This window comes from Megalobrama amblycephala, linkage group LG17, assembly GCF_018812025.1.
Source record: "Megalobrama amblycephala isolate DHTTF-2021 linkage group LG17, ASM1881202v1, whole genome shotgun sequence".
In the NCBI taxonomy this organism is placed as follows: Eukaryota; Metazoa; Chordata; class Actinopteri; order Cypriniformes; family Xenocyprididae; genus Megalobrama; species Megalobrama amblycephala.
In genome coordinates this window covers 12,765,013-12,782,644 of record NC_063060.1, presented here as the reverse complement: position 1 = coordinate 12,782,644, position 17,632 = coordinate 12,765,013, and the positions used below count along the sequence as shown (strand labels likewise).

The following is a 17,632-nucleotide window of genomic DNA, read 5'->3' as shown; positions in this document are numbered from 1 at the left end:
CCAAATACAACCAGCAACTGATTAGCATGGAGAAAAATAAATCACCCACATAAGAAGTCAAGAATGTATTTAGTAAAAACTCAACACTGTTTTATTGGCTTTATAGAAATTATGTCAAAATAAGAAGTCATTGGTGGATCTTGGTTGTGACTTGTGAGAATATGGTATTTCAGAGCAGAGCACAGGAAAGGAGGAATTTAATATTTACATATAAACATAAAAAAAAAAAAAAAAAAAAATCAAGCAATAGGAAACTAGCTTATAAATCAGTTCTCAACTGGCAGGTTGTGACCCAAAAATGCATTTGATTTGAATAGTAGACAGAAGGAAAAAACAATGCTAATTGCACACGGTAAAATGCTAAATAAATACATTTATCCAATTTTAAAAGGAAACATAACATTTGTTCTTGGCATCTGAGTGGGCATTTTGGTCCCAAGTCAAATGACCCAGACTACATTAAATACAGTTTATGGTAATGTATTAAGTCACCAAGGTAAAATCCAAGACCAGTTGAGAACCACTGCTGTAAGCTATACAGAAGATCCATCAATTTCCCTCATATTTGGGGTTCAACACAGTTGTCACAGCACTCTTGTAGATGGGATTCTCACCCTAAACAAAACAGAAAGACCATACATTCATGAGTATTATCATCCCAATATTCTTCCCATATAGCATATATAGCATGAACCCAACAAAATGTATTTATTTGCAGTATTTGCATACCGTGTCCCATCTGGCATTCATCTTCTCTTTCTCGAATTTGGCAAACTCTCTGCGATCGTGAATAATCATGAGCAGCTTCCAGATGAGCAGAAGCGCTAAACCAATCAGAACAATTCCTGCGACCACACCGGCAACGATGGGGATGATGTCAGGGCCAGAGGGACACTCTGTCAACACAGTCACAAAGCATTGTGGGACACAAGATAAAACTTAGTTTTCAATATCTATGAATTAAGAAATTAAGTCTGCATGAAATGGAAGTTGCAAAGTCTTTTCTTCTCTGTTGTGACATACAGTGCACAGCATAAATGAGTACACCCCCTCTGAACTAATACAAAAGATGTATTTTCTTTATGATCACTAATGCAATTCATGGAAAGATGGCAAAACTAAAATGTATTAAACATACACATAATAAAAACTAAGAAATACATGTAATTAATAGCCATAAAATAAATAAATTAGCCAATTTTGTTTAAATTAAGGATTGCAGAAATGAGTACACCCTAGATTTAATTCAACAAATGTATAATATTCTAGTACTTAGTATGCACTCTATAATTTTGAATATACTGCTCTGACCCTTCTTGGCACGGAGTGTACAAGTTCATGACAAACTGTCACATCTGTCATTTTTAACTCCTGGATGATGAGCTCCTTAAATGCCCTGATCTTTAAAGGGGAGTGTTACTCAACTCTTCTCTACAGAATCCCCCACAGGCGCTCAAGAGTGTTAAGATTGAGTGCAATACTTGCCCACAGAAGGTTTTTCACTTTGGGAGAATGCATATCCTCACTGTCATGTTGAAAAAATACCCAACAATGCAGGGAATGAGGAAAGGGTAGCAAATCCTGTTTCAAGTTTGTGTATTAAATTACACAGTGGTGTGGGAATTCATGACATCATTGATAAAGCACAACTCACTCACACCTTCAGCACTCATACATCCCTATATAAGAGCTTTACTACCACTGAACTTTATTGTGGGAACCAGGCACTTCTCACTGTACTCCTCTAGCAACACCATAACATTTTGGATGCTGTTAGATCCAAAATGAGTGATTTGGTCTCATGAGACCAGAGTATTGATTCCCATAATCTATATTTTGTAAATATGGGCTTTGCAAATGCCTGACTGACTTTTTTGTGCTTTGGCTACAGTAGGTAGTTCCAGTGAGAACAACAACCACGCATTTCATTTCTGCAGGCTGCATCTTACTCTGTGAGATAGACAGTCACTCTTTTCATAGCTTTTGCTGGCTCTGAGACACTCGCTTAGTATTTCTCCTGCTCTTTCTCTAGCAAAAAAAAAAAAAAAAAAAAAAAATCCCTCATCACTAAATGAAAGCTTAAAATGAAGGCCTGATTATTTCAGGGGCCTTGTCACACGTCCATTGTTTTTGAATTTCTGTGTTACTTTTGCTATATTTTCACACTTAAAACAATGATTTGGTAATCCTATTGTACCACTGTCCTCTTTTGTGCAATGAAATAAGTCTCCTGACAGTTCTCTCCCAAGTGCTTCCATTGTTGTCAGCATTAAGTCTGAGAATGATTGAGTGGGCTATATAACACTTTTAATTGTCAAGAAATTACTTCTCTTTAAATGTTTTGGTTCAACATTGAAGGAGCGGATTCTGGAATCCAATGCTGCTTCAATATATATCTTTTAAGTTATTAATCAACATTTATCTTTCTGTTAAATTATTTGAATGACTTCTTCAATGTATGTTAAAGCATTTATTTCCTTTACAAACAATAGAAAATAAGTTTGAATTTTGTCTGTACCTCTCACTGAGATAAAAGAACATGTTATCAGTATGTTTTGGGAAAGTTTCCCGCTCAGAGCAGAGCTCAGATCAACTTCAGCCTTGAAGAAGCTGTGAAACGTGTGCATCTGTGTATGTGCGCTAAGTGTTCTGTGCAGGTCCTTTGTTACTGGTGGATAAACTGGCACTCTGCTTGAGACCTGCAGATGCCATGTTATGACCCCAAAAGGACATCCGGTACCTAAAATCCAGGGTCTCCTCGTCAGCATCGTGATGAAGGGAGATATGCTTCTGACTATCTGTCCATGTGTGGAAGATTACCAAATTTGTCTATTTTCCTTAGCCAATCAGAATAATTCAACCTGAAGTAATGACGTAGTTAGTTGACTCTGTTAGAGTATAATTGATGTGAATGTACGCAGAGCGTCCTACAAACTCCTTGTGAGACTTGAAGTTGGCTTCTGCTGATGAAACGGCAAACTATTCTTCAGTAAAATTTTCTTCAATTTATGAATTTTTTTAAACTTTGAATCCGGGTCTTTATTCAACATATCTGGTTTCAAGGGTCCTAAACTGTTTATCCCCAACAACATACTTACCTGTTGATCCCCAACAACATACTTACCTGTTGATCAAACACTGCCTTAAACTTACACCAGAAATTTTTTATTTTGTTTTATTTAGTAACTTTTAGGAGGGTGTACTCATTTTTGCTACACAACATTTTATCACCTTGATAAGAAAATCTTATTTTCCTGAATAATTTTGACATGCTTCTTTGGTAATTGATTAAGCAGACTTGCTGGAACATTATATCTCTAAAGAACCCTAACATGTCTCCTAAGTAATTGAGTAATTGCTGACTTTCTGAGTTTCAGAGCCGGTGTACTCATTTATGCTGTGCACTGTATATCTGAGTGATATGGAAGCTTGTTTCTGCCACTAGATAAAAAAAATAATAAAATAAAATAAAAAAAGCCAATTGCAACTTTTTATCTCACAATTCCGAGTTTTAATGTCAGAATTGCGAGATATAAATTCACAATTGCAAGAAATAAAGTCAGAATTACGAGTTATAAACTCACAATTGTAGGATATAAAGTCAGAATTGCAAGATATATATATTGCGATATATATCGCATTTGTGAGTTTATATCTTGCGATTCTGACTTTTCTCAGAATTGTGAGAAATAAACTTGCAATTGCAAGAAATAAAGTCAGAATTGCGAGTTATAAACTCAAAATTCTGAGAAATAAACTTGCAATTGCAAGAAATCAGTAAATAGTCAGTAAATTCTTACTTTTTTCTCGCAATTGTGAGTTTATATCTCGCAATTCTGACTTTTCTCAGAATTGTGAGATATAACCTCACAATTGCGAGTTATAAAGTCCAATTCTGAGGAAAAACTGACTTTTTTCTCAGAATTGTGAGTTTATATTTCACAGTTCTGACTTTATAACTAATAATTCTGACTTTATTACTCGCAATTGCTTGTTATAAAACCATATTCTGAGAAAAAGACAGAATTGTGAAATATAAACTCAATTCTCAGAAAATAAGTCAGAATTCACACAATTGTGACTTTATATCACAATTCTGACTTTAACACACAATTGTAACTTTATATCATGCAATTCTGACTTTATAAATCGCAATTGTGAGTTTATATCACACAATTCTGACTTTATAACTCACAATTGTGAGGTAATATCACGCAATTCTTAGAAAAAAAGTCAATTGCGAAATGACGCAGTTACTTTTTTTATTTTTTATTCAGTGGCAGAAACAGGCTTCTCAACAACAGCTTCTCAAATAAGAAAAAAGGTAGGGCAGGATTTAATTTTGTCCAATGGGAATTGATTGAATCGTTGTTTGCTACTGCTGCGATCTCATGTGTGTGACAGGTTGCTGGAGGAGAGGGATTATTGTCCAGCTCTCGTGCCAATGCACATGTCAGAGAAAAGACGTCATTGCAAGGGGGAGGAAAAGCTAATGTTTTTGATTAAATATTACAAGGTAAAAGAAAATGGATAAATAATTCATAATAAACATTGCAATATTCTATGAAAAATAAGAATGGTGACTTATAATAATAATAATATCAGTTAGGTTTACATTTATTAAGCACTACAATATTCCATAAAAAAAAGAATAGTCTATTTTGATTTTATGGTGACTTTAAATAATAAAATCAATTAATATTTGTATTTAATATTTGCAAAAAATATTTCATACTGGTACATACTGGCAACATTTGTCCATCATTTACCTTTTTTTTCAGCCACATGGACCTCAATCTTGTCATCATTCTTGGTATCGTAGGTGAAAAAGAACCAGCAGTCGTCAGTGTCCCGCTCTTTGCAGTCATTGATGTGTGGCTGGTTGCTGGACTGAGGAAGATTCTCCTTACTCTTTACTGCTATAATATTGAAGTTGCTGCAATTTGTCTCACATGTATGTTTCTTGCTACCCATACCAAACTGTCGGCACTCAACACAATCCCTTGAAGGAAAAACACACAGGAATATATTTAGTGCTGCTAGCTAAGATTAAGTCTGTTTTGGAGCACCACTGAAATTAAAAGAAAAGTTATTCAGATACAAAAATGGGTAATTCAACCCACTGGGTTAGCTAGGTTAGGCTAACCTTGTTAGCAAGTGTTCTGCCAATAACTCACTTGTGTTGAGTGCAAATTCTGGGACAGGTTGGGCAGATTTCACATGTCGGACCCTCATACGTGTCTGAACATTTACACTTGCCGCATTCGCAGGTGCCATGACCGTTACAGATCTGTTTATTACTGGCCAGACAGGTGGAGGTGTCCAGAGAGCATTCGCACGCACTGCCGGTGTAGTTAGCGTCACAGGTACACTTATTGCACTCACATCGACCATGACCTGTGGGGAAAAGAATGCCTTAGTGATAAAACCGTCCTAATTGACTGAATAAAAAATTTCTTACGTAGTATTTTTCTTGTTTTCCAGTACAAATATCTAAACATTCTTAAGTCAAGATACCTTTACTTGACAATGAAATGACAACGAAATATATAAAAAAATTTAGTGAGTTAGTTTAAAAAAAGAAAAATATCTGTCAGTGGGACAAGAAAAATAATCCTGTTTTTCCTTTGAATTAAAGGTGCTAAATAGGATCTTTTCGTCGACTGAGAAACCAAAGACTGTTACTGAGTTTTTGAAATGAGCGCATACGTAAGAACAACCCCTCTCCTTCACAGCTTATTTCAAGGGAACGCCTCCCAAAACTCGTGCACGAGTATTGGAACATGAGTGTTTACCACCGGCATTTGCTTTGTTTTGTTAGTGGATTCATTGTGTCGGACTCACCGCAGGTAACTCATAATCTGAAGTTGTTACTCCTGTCTCCTGACAAAAACATTGCATGCGGCGCCTGTGGAGTGTGGAAAGTTACTGGAGCACGCAGCCGTGCTCCTCTCGCACAAGGAACGTCATGGCAGTGATTGACAAGCCAGAGGGCCAATCCGCGCACGTCTTTCACAAGGAACATCACGGCAGTGATTGACAAGCCAGAGGGCCATTCGTTTACGAGATGATCGCGTAAATGATTGGCTGATGTTTTTAAGGCCCTACCTCGTGCACAGATGATGTATATTAATATTATCAAAGTCCCTTTAAGACAAGTCATTTCACTCGGCGGCCATCTTTGAAACGCCTCTCGGGCATCCTGGGCATCATGCAATCTGTTTGAATAGGGAAACATCAAATTCTCCAAAACTGTTCGCCAACCTTATGATTAAATTTCATTTTTGAAATCACCAATGAAATCTAACAACAACCGGCTCATAAATTTAGTTTCTAAACGCTCGAATCATGACAAAAAAACTGTATTTTTCAGGCTGGATCAAGCTAATGCGCATGCACAGACCTAAATGTGACTGTTTCTATAGAAACCGGTGATTCTAACAGCTGCTGAAGTGACGCAATGACATTACCAGTCGGCGATTGGCTCTTATTTAGTAGGCGGGACTTATTCCGCCATATTGCGCGTTACACTTTCTCCCATTCAAAACAATACGAGTGACGCGTCTTGTGTTATTCTATAGTCTTTGATATTATTTCTTTCAGTGCACCTAATAAATAGTCTTTTATCAGTTAGTAAAGACAGTTTCAAGTAATATTGCAAAAGTGTATAAAACAAAACATCCTATTTAGTACCTTTAAGTTCAATATTTCTATACATTTTTCACACAAGAATCAATATCTTAAATCATTTTGTCACATTCTGTATCTTTAAGAATGTTTCGATATTTGTACTGGAAAACAACACAATACCGAGTAAGAAAATATTTCTTTGCGGTGTTCAAGCAAACGCAGCAGCTTTTTAGTCCATTAACATCAGCATGAAATCAAAATGGTTGCTATTTAAGAAAAAACTAAATAAATGCTACAGAAATACATTTTCTAATTAAAATGGGATGCGAATGCCATTTCATGTTGATTTTAACTATGTTCTATATTTTTAATTTAGGAGAAGTGTGTATGCATTCTAACATAAAATGGCAGAATTCATTTACAACAACATTAAAATTTATAATAAATAAATAAGGTAAGGTAAAAGACAGAATTGCAAATCCTCAAAGAGTTGTACCTCCACAGAGCTTGTTGTCAGAGCGGTCGCAGCTGAAGTTGTCACACTCGCAGAACTTTCCGCTGTATCTCTCCTCTGGGTTGTCTCTTTTCTTACACTCGCATGTTCCACAGAAACATTCTCCATTTTTGCTGCAGATGTCTGTCCCGTTATCTTTGCGACAGTTTGCATCCAAATCATCTGTTTTGACCTCATTTTGGCTGCACTCACAAAATTTGCCTAATCGGCCTTCATTACACCTGATATGAGAAAGAAAACATTGAATCAATGATTATCATACTTAGTACTTTTCTGTATTTGCATATGAGAGAGAGTGACAGCTTCTCAAACCTGCATACTCCACACTCCAGGGTACCGTTGCCGAAGTGACACGCTGGGCTGTTTGGGATTCCTTCTTTGTGACACTCACATTCACAGATGAAGTTGAGGACAATCTCTACCTCCTCGTTGAAGCCCAGCGGTTTAATCTTTATCGTCTCTGACTTATTTTTGGATGGACAACCCTTAGCCGTGATTTCTATATCAAAATTCACCTATGAGGCACAACACATTGTTTTACATTCCAGGTAGTATATAATTTATAGAAATGGAAATAGCCAGCAGGGTGTGCAGGGAAACAAAAGCTTGTATTTGTGCCACGTTCTTTATAATGCTAAGGCCTTGTGCACATTACAAGACAGAAGTGTGCACTTCGTTTTGTGCACATTTAAAGATTTACTAAAAAGTTGTGCACTGTAATAAAAAAAAAGTAAAAACCTGTTAAATGTTTAACTGCAAGTTACCTTACTATATATGGTGAAAAACTGTAAATGGTTTAACATCACATTATATGTCATTTTACAGAAAAATACCGTCAAATTTATGGTTTCTGCAAGTAAAGATGATGAATCACCATATAATTTATAGTGAAAAACAGTTAAAGGACATTTCCAGAAGTCCCTCTGTGACACATTACATGTTTATATTTTATATAAATTATTTTATTTCTTGTCCTTTTGTTATCAGTAATGTACATTAGGGTGTTTGTAGGGAGGACCAAACCTGCAGAAATTAAAAATTAAAAAATAAATAAACAAAAAAATAAATAGATAATTGACTTGATAAAACTATATAATTCATTTTAATTAAATTAAATAACCTTTTCCTTCATTATGTTCTGTATTTATTTTTACAGTTTTTTTATGTTTTATTTATTATTTTTTCATGTATTTTTATATTTGTTTATTTATGCATTCATTTATTTTTATATTTATTTATTGCAACATGTATTTATTTCCATATTTATTTATCTGGTAAAACTTTACAATAACGTTCATTGGTTAACATTAGTTAATACATTAGTTAACATGAACTAATAATGAACTGCACTTATACAGCATTTATAAATCTTTGTTAATGTTAATTTCAACATTTACTATTACATTATTAAAATCTTGTTAACATTAGTTAATGCACTCTCAACTAACAGCGATTAACAAAAAAATACATATATGGTACTTTTTTACCTATTTACCACAAAATTACTCAACTACACCATTAGTGTGCATATGAAATATTGCATTTTTCTGAAAAAAAAAGAAATACTTATATTTAAATTAAATATAAGCTGTTTCTGGATATTGATCTAGATTCTAGGTGTTGGAGGCAGAATTCTGCCATCTGTTGGTTAAATATATTATACACTACAGTTTTAGAAAGAAAAGTGTTTTGATGGTATATATCCAGCAGAGGGCCATAGATTTCCTTTCATTTTTCTGGATGCAGCCATTTTCTGGATGTATTTTGGGAAAATATATATTTAAACACTAAAATACATTCAAATAAGTATTTTTGTAAAAGTTTAGAATTTCTTTTTGCTGTTGTGTGTGTGCATTTTTTTCTGCATTTGTGGTTGATTTTGTGGCTGATTTTGTTTGCCAAATTCTATATAAATACTCTATGTAGCAGGCCTACCTCTGTGTATTTGTGTGTGTGTGTGTGTGTGTGTGTGTGTGTGTGTGTGTGTGTGTGTGTGTGTGTGTGAGTGAGCATGTCTGTTCTAAATTGCATTTGTGCTCTAGTACCAGACCTTCATTTCTGTGCTGAAATTTTCAGATTTCTGGCAGATTTATTTAATTAAAAAATAAAAAACTTACATTTTCTCCTTTCTCATTCATTTTCAATATGGGGTCTGTTCAGACCATGAAGACAATGAGTTTTTTTTTTGTTTGTTTGTTTTTTTTAACATACCTTTAGAACAACCGTGTGTGTTGTGTGTGTTTAAGATAGATGTAACAAAAGTTACAAAATCTCATGCCACTGAGATGAAGGGAACTATGTTTTTTAATGAGGGAAACATCAAATGGACCCCAAAGAGAATATGAAGGTTAACTAATGAACCTTTGAGAGCTCACTTACAGAAGCATCAGATCTAACTAAGCGATAGAGATCAGAGTTTGCTACAGGATGCAGCAGATCAGCTGTTTTGATTCTTTTATTTTTGGGCTCCTGTTTCCCACATATTGCCCTCCTCTCCCAGTCTTTCTTTTCACAATTTCATTACTGCTGTAGCTCCTATGCTTGTCAGATTGGCTGTATTTCAATTAAGAAAAAATTCATCCTAGCATCTTCGACTACTCTGTCTCAATTAGAACGTGTCTTAGAAGTATGCAAACTAGAAGAGGATTGTTGAATGGGAATGAGCTAGAAGTTTGCTGCCATATGTAAAGAGCGACAAGCTTCTGTCCTGAGCTACAGTTAGCACAGTAAGTTCCTTTACATGCACGGACAAGTTCAGATAGCATTTATTGCGTTCACTCTCTCACCTCATCCCCAATGGAGATGTTGGAGCACATTCCCCCACTTTCTCCTTTTCTGATCTCTCCATCCTTGCAGTGGGAGACGTAGGAGATGGACACACCAGCAGGCAGCTTGCTGTTCTCCAGAATGACCTCTGAGGACAAAGACTGATAGACAGAATTGAACACAGAGAGTATATTAGTGCTGGGAAAATAAAATATTCATAGCTCACTCTTGACAATTCTGTTTACTCAGCCTCATCATCGTTCTAAACCTGTATGAATGTCTTTAAGTGGGATACAAAAGAAGACATTTTGAAATTCAATACTTCAAAATATTTACTTACGTTTTTCACAGATGAAAGAAAGTCATGTGGGTTTAGAATGAGACGCTAGGCTGAGAAAATGATTAAAGCTTTCTTTTTTGGGTGAACTATTACTTTATACTTCTTATTTTTCTGGGGCTGGTTGCATAAACATATGTTAAGACTATGTCTTATAGGATTAGTTCACTTCAGAATTAAAATGTCCTGATAATTTACTCACCCCCATGTCATCCAAGATGTTCATGTCTTTCTTTCTTCAGTCGAAAAGAAATTAAGGTTTTTGAGGAAAACATTCCAGAATTTTTCTCCATATAGTGGACTTCAGCGGCTACCAACAATTTGAAGGTCCAAACTGAAGTTTCAGTGCAGCTCCAAAGGGCTACATGATCCCAGACGATCGTCGTATTCTAAAAACAAATACACAAATGTCCACAAATGTTCATCTTTCTCTAGCTCTGCAATGCACCACATTGGAAAGGTCACGTGGTGTGACGTAGGTGGAAGTACTGAGCATGTGTCTACAAAGCAAACGTGCAAAGTCAAACGCGCTTTACAAAAAAAGGTAAAACAACGATGTTGGACGTGTGACCTTTCCAATTTGATTACGTAATGTGTGGCGCGTCGCAGAGCTAGTGCAAGACAAGCATTTGTGGTTAAAATGTATATAATCTTCATTCGTTTTTTTTTTAGAAAATGGCCAATCCTTTCACTAGATAAGACCCTTATCTGGGATCGTGTAGAGCGCTTTGGAGCTGCACTGAAACTGGAATTTGGACCTTCAGTCCGTCGGTAACCGCTGAAGTCCACTATATGGAGAAAAATCCTGGAATGTTTTCCTCAAAAACCTTAATTTCTTTTCAACTGAAGAAAGAAAGACATAAACATCTTGGATGACATGGGGGTGAGTAAATTATCAGAAAAATTTAATTCTGAAGTGAACTAATCCTTTAAGCTCTAGTAGTTTAGTCAAGGGGCAGTCAGTCTTACTTTTCTGTATCAAATTAGGCCAATCTACGGCTTTATGTAACTTATTTCAAAAAGCTATGAACAGTCTTAAAGAAACAAATTTGGTGTCTAACTTGTAAGACTAGTGTTAGCGTTTTATGCAACTGGCCCCTGGTCACACTTTGAATTACTATGAATTACTATTTGAAGAACTATGAATTATGAACAACCTTAATACATGGGAACTGGCTGTAAAGTGAATTCCTTTGTGTGAAAAATAACAGCGGTTTTAGCTTCTTTTCTTTTGAACTGTAAAAGGAACTAAAGCTGACCACAACCAACCATTACTTCACACTTGATAGACATTTGATGCATAACTTGTACTCACATTATAGGCATTAATGATGAGCTCGATGACATTGGTAGAGGAGTCAGACAGTATCCCCACTGTTGATTTAGGGATTAGTTTAGAGAGCTCCTATTGTGCACACACATATACACCGTGAATAAACACAGACTACAATCTGACTTAAAACTGATGCTTATATTATGAGATGATAAACATGATGTTGTTGCAATCAGGATAAGATATAATACATGCATGCACACACCTCATAAAGAGTCTGGAATTGCTTTGTCACAGCAAAGATGGTCTGAATGTTGTTGTCACTCAGAGTGTCTACCAGCTGAGAGATGGTGGGGTAGTCCTGCAAAAAATAACTGAAATGAAAGACACTCTGACATTTCCAGTTGTCTGTCTGTCTGTCTGTCTGTCTGTCTGTCTATCTTCTATCTTGCTGTAAAACTCACACACTTACAAAGTTGTGGCTCATGGTGTACATATTATTCTTTAGATAGCATTTCCCATCATTTGGACGAACAATGCCCCCCAATTTTCCATCTCCAGCAAAATGGAATCCAGCATCCGTGGAAAACACAAGGAGACGAGTGACATTCCTCCAGCCAATCTCTTTCTGAGAAACGATCAAAACACAGCAGACAGAACACAGCTTTGAATGGACAGGTCTTGTCAAAACTTGTTCAGTGGCTAAAGCATGCTGCTCCCTATGACTCAGTAAGAGAATGATTAACGAGAGTATGTTTCTTATTTTACATAGGCTCAATCGCATGTTGACTACATGGTTAGTTTTTGAAAATTAAATCAGAACGATCAGGCTGCAGTCAGAAGAACCAGTATATAAAGATGGTGTATACATTATCTGAAAATTTGCATTCAACTAGATTTCTAAACTGGACGTGTTTACCATTTGAAAAAAGTATTTTACCGGAACAAAAAGAAGCCATTCCCAGGGCATGTACTACAACACTGCATGTGCTAACATGTACTGGAGACTTTGCCTGTAGTTCTGTGGCATTTATGGAATGCTGAACTCGACCCACCGTGCAGACAACAGCTTGCATGATTGCATCAAATCCTGCCTCAGGAGAGTCCAGGTTTCCAGAGGTTTTCTGTTTGCTGACTTCTTGGGTGAACAATGTGCTGTCGTTGGTCAAGCTCAGGACGTTTTTGTAGCTGAAGGGTGCTGTGCAGTCGTTTGGAAAACATGGATTCTCCAGATACTTTGGCGTCCTCAGAATGAAAGGCATCACAAGCTTCTCCAAGAAAGAACCAAAACCTGAGAGCAAGAGTTAGCAGATCATTTAGGAGTTTTAAAATCATACACAGGTGTGAATGTGAGACTGTGTGTCCTCCTAACCGATCCGCAGGTCTTTAGTGATGTGCCGCATCTCCTTGGCAAGGTCAGCTCCGAGGTTCTTGACATTCTCAAGATTACTTCGCATAGAGTCACTGAGGTCCATCAGGAAGTAAAGATCGATGGCATAATCCTCTGCCCTCTTGAACTTGAGAGTAAACTTCTGTGGCTCTTCTGTAGAGTGAAAAAGACAGAGAGAGAAAAAGACAGTCACAGCCACTTCTCATGTGAGCTCAAATAATCTTGATAGAAATGTTTTACTTTTTTTCCTGAAAAACAGTTTGTTTGTTTTTCTGGTCATAAAATCTACAATATGCTATCAGCAATTTGCTACTTTTTAGATAAACAGATTCTTATTAGCTTTACTACATTAATAAAGTTAACTTATTAGTAAAAATAAATAAATAAATAAATTTAAAAAATCTTGGCAAAATCTTTTAAAGGGTTAGTTCACCCAAAAATGAAAATTCTGTCATTTACTCACCCTCATGCCGTTCCACACCCGTAAGACCTTCATTAATCTTCGGAACACAAATTAAGATATTTTAGTTCAAATCCGATGGCTCAGTGAGGCCTTCATAGGGAGCAATGACACTTCCTCTGTCAAGATCCATAAAGGTACTAAAAACACATCTAAATCAGTTCATGTGAGTACAGTTGTTCAATATTAATATTATAAACCGACGAGAATATTTTTGGTGCGGCAAAAAAACAAAATAACGACTTATTTAGTGGTGACCGATTTCAAAACACTGCTTCAGGAAGCATCGGAGCATTATGAAGCAGCGTATCGAATCATGAATCGGATCGCGGTTCAAACCCGCCAAACGGCTGAAATCACGTGACTTTGGCGCTCCGAAATGCAGATTCGATACACAGATTCACTGTGCTCCGATGCTTCCTGAAGCATTGTTTTGAAATCGGCCATCACTAAATAAGTCGTTATTTTGTTTTTGTTTTTTGCGCACCAAAAATATTCTCGTCGCTTTATAATATTAATATTAAACCACTGTACGCACATGAACTGATTTAGATGTGTTTTTAGTACCTTTATGGATCTTGACAGAGGAAGTGACATTACTTCCTATGCAGGCCTCACGGAGCCATCGGATTTGAACTAAAATATCTTAATTTGTGTTCCGAAGATTAATGAAGGTCAACGGGTGTGGAACGGCATGAGGGTGAGTAATAAATGACAGAATTTTCATTTTTGGGTGAACTAACCCTTTAAAACCAAAATAATATTTTGCTTCCCATTAAGTGGAAACCATAAACATTAATTGCGCTATCTAGTCAACTTGCTGACAATTCTGGAATTTCTGTCAAATACAGGCTATTTTCGCTGTATATAAAACATACAATACGCTTCAAATGATTATTTATATATGTAAATATACACTGCAGTACTTTAATGACAAGACAAAAGAGATAGCAGCTGTGGGAGAAAAAAAAAACTAATTAAGAATAGCAGTCACAGCAACAATCTTGAACTCCCACCCCTTACTGTAAAGACAATTAGGTTTGGTATTTGTCTGGAAAACAAAGAGTTTGATTTTGTTATTAATTGTTTGTTATGTCTTGGAAAGTTTTTCATTCATAAGTGCAGATGGTTTAAATCTAAACCTAACTTTAACCAGTGGATGAATGAGGTTAAACATGAATGAGGTGCAAATCTTTAAAATTAGTTAAAAACAAGAAAGCCAAGCTCAAGTTGATTTCTCTTTTGGACACGTATAAATTAATTCGAAATCTCGCCTCCGCCATATTTGTGACCCTGGACCACATTGATACATGGTTTGTTAGGATAGGACAATATTTGGCCAAGATATTACTATTTGAAAATCTGGAATCTGAGGGTGCAAGAAAATCACCTTTAAAGTTGTCCAAATTAAGTCCTTAGCAATGCATATCCACTCACAAAACCTAATTTTTGATATATTTACAGTAGGAAATTTACAATATATCCTAATGGAACTTGACCTTTACTTCATATCCTAATGATTTTTTGGCATAAAAGAAAACTCGATAATTTTGTATTGTTGGCTATTGTTACAAATATACCCGTGCAACTTATGACTGGTTTTGTGTTCCAGGGTCACATTTAAAGTATATGGCCCACCCATCTTGGGAACTTGGTATCCAAATTATCCCCAGTTTCCCAGTGGTAAATACAACTTGAGAGGGCGTTCATGTCAAAAAATTTTAACTATTTACTATCATTCTGGTAGCACGTGAAGGGAGCATTTCGGCCCGTTTCTCTTACAAAGCTAACATATGGGTTTAGATAACTTTGAATATGGCACATGAGTCGCATGGACCAAATTTATATAACTTTCATGCTTTTTTGGTGATTTTTCATTCACAGGCATCCTCTCAGTCCTTATTCATTTCACATATTTTAAGTAATTTGGCCAATATATTATTCAGAAATTCTCCTTTTGTGGTCCATGGAAGAAATAAATAGGCTGAATCCGAAATCGCTCAGCACACCTTCAATAGGGCATTATTTTAGGACAAAGCCATTTGTTGTAATGTCCAAAACCATAGTGGACGTTATCGAGTGCACTCATTCTATCCCACACATTGCACCGCAATAACGAGTGTACAGCTGATGTACACTCAACGCTGTGCGAATTTGCTCACTCGTTTTCATTGACTTGTTCAAGTGAACTGTATTAGTGGACTAACGTAGGGAATAGTGATTGAGGGTTTAGGGTGCGATTTCAGATTCAGCCATACAGTTTTGGAAGAACACGAAGGTGAGTCCATGATGACAGAAATGTAAATTTGAATGAATTTGTTTTGATTCATATTTCACAACACATCCTGTGATGTTTTGGTTTCCCATGGGGTCCAGTACCTGATCGCAGTTTCAGGGTGAGTTTCTGTGGCTGAATCTGGATGATCTCGTCAAGATTCCCTTTGTCATTTTTACGATTTGTGACAGTTTTGTTCTTGTCGGTGGTGACATCTCCTCTGGGGTTTTCTATGCCGAGTGGAGTGCAACCAGCCTTTTGCAGAGATTCCTTTTCATCACAGCGTGAAGATTTGAAATCCTGTTAAGATGCAAGCAGAGACTTGCTAAGTTAACATGTTCCAGTGAACTCTGTCAGAGTCAGACGAGAAGTTGACAATTAAGTGACAATCAAAATAACTCACAGGATCTTTGCACCACACACACTGTGGCCCGATCAGGATACACTCCCCACATGTTTTGGGATTTTCAGAAATGCATAAATTCCTGTCTGGGTGCAAAACAAATACACAACTACTTTAGAAGACAAGATCTAACAAGGTTACGTGAGACTATTAAATCATCACTTCCCAGTGACTAAAGCATTATGAAAAGAAAATACCAACAACTAGCTATTTTGAAGAATACGTTTTTTTTCTTTGTACATTTATGCCGAAGCAGTTCACTTATTCCCACAATATTACTATGAGATAAACTCATAAACCTAAACATTAAAATAATGTCCCCTAAGGCTATAGAAAGTAGCTGTGTTGTTGGCAATAAATGACTTGTATTACCTGTTTTTGCTCTGACATGAGAGACAAATCCTAGCAGAGCTGATATTAACAGCACCCTCATATCCATCTAAATGCAGAAGAACCTCATAAATTACACAGAAACACATCGGGCAGAGAGACTAATCACTTATTTGCAAATACACAAAATCCTTGTCTGACACTCACTTGGCAAACTTTACAGTGAATGATTGTGCAATATATTTTTTAAAATACATTTTCAATTTAAGAAATATATCATTCTTTGCACAAAAAAAGTAGGTTCCCGTTAAAAAACGTCAGGCAGACAGGAGTGTCTCTGACTCAGAACAATGAAAGAGACAGTTAATCATTGACTTTGATAACAAATAAGATATTGAGAAAGCAAAAGCAGCCCCAGGAAAGAGGCTCTTACTTGTCTGCTACTCTGATTAATATACAAAATACATACAAGGCTACATACACACACTCATTATATATATATATATATATATATATATATATATATATATATATAATGTCAGAATAAAGCCATATCAGCATAAATGATTGATCCCTGATTTACATTGTTATAGGTTGCCTTGTTATATGGATTTGCTTGAACAGTTTTGTTCTGACAAACATACAAAAACAATATTTACTTGCATATTCTGTGACTAGTAAAATGTCATGAGATTTCATATCCATTTTAAAACAAGTATAAATAAATAATTGGTGAAAAAAAGCTTACTTACCTTAACACATGCTCCTAAAGCTCATTCAAGAGATGTGTGTTTATGATATAAATGTTGATATGATCAACTTTTCCTGATGTCTTGAGTTACACTCCAGGTTACAGTACACCTTAATAGTCCTGTAAGCATTTGAAGAATGCGTTTCTGAAACAGCACACAAAACAGCAAACGGTTTATGCTTGAGTGTGTGAGGCGTGTGAACAGAAGCAGCAGCAGTCTCGCACCTTACAAACACACAGGAAATACAAACTAAATGGGTTGTGTGGTTTGGGCAGGACGTGTCAGAGTGAGGCTCCTCCTCCAGTACAGAATCACATTAGGAAAAGAGAGAACTGACTAGCATCAGGCATAAAGTCAAAATAATTCTAACTAATTATAATAATTTAATTTATATAATTTTATATAAAATATTTCTAATAATGCATCACAAACATCAGAATGCATCAGAACATGGTTATCACATATCTTTTTTTAGCATTTAAAACAGGCCTTGCATAGTTTG

The 17,632-nt window shown here is 36.0% G+C and overlaps 1 protein-coding gene across 1 annotated transcript; it reads right to left on the bottom strand.

Annotated features, from left to right (window-relative positions):
• Positions 1–68: 68 nt before the first annotated feature.
• Positions 69–17,376, bottom strand: itgb1b.1 (integrin, beta 1b.1). The gene is made up of 16 exons (XM_048163385.1): positions 17,131–17,376; positions 16,421–16,487; positions 16,049–16,134; positions 15,750–15,945; positions 12,893–13,063; positions 12,576–12,811; positions 11,993–12,148; positions 11,786–11,881; positions 11,563–11,652; positions 9,931–10,071; positions 7,457–7,659; positions 7,127–7,365; positions 5,178–5,397; positions 4,770–5,002; positions 730–896; positions 69–615 (listed from the first exon to the last, which is right to left on the bottom strand). The coding sequence occupies exons 2-16, from the start codon at positions 16,485–16,487 to the stop codon at positions 550–552; spliced, it is 2,367 nt and encodes a 788-aa protein (XP_048019342.1). The 5' UTR covers positions 17,131–17,376; the 3' UTR covers positions 69–549.
• Between the last annotated feature and the right edge of the window lie 256 nt (positions 17,377–17,632).

Excerpts from the sequence above, each read along its gene's own strand:
- itgb1b.1 (XM_048163385.1), bottom strand. The coding sequence starts at position 16,487 with ATGGATATGAGGGTGCTGTTAATATCAGCTCTGCTAGGATTTGTCTCT. Across the intron at positions 15,946-16,048 it reads GTGTGTGGTGCAAAGATCCT|GATTTCAAATCTTCACGCTG; the intron begins GTGAGTTATTTT and ends GCATCTTAACAG. Across the intron at positions 616-729 it reads TGAATGCCAGATGGGACACG|GGTGAGAATCCCATCTACAA; the intron begins GTATGCAAATAC and ends TGTTTTGTTTAG.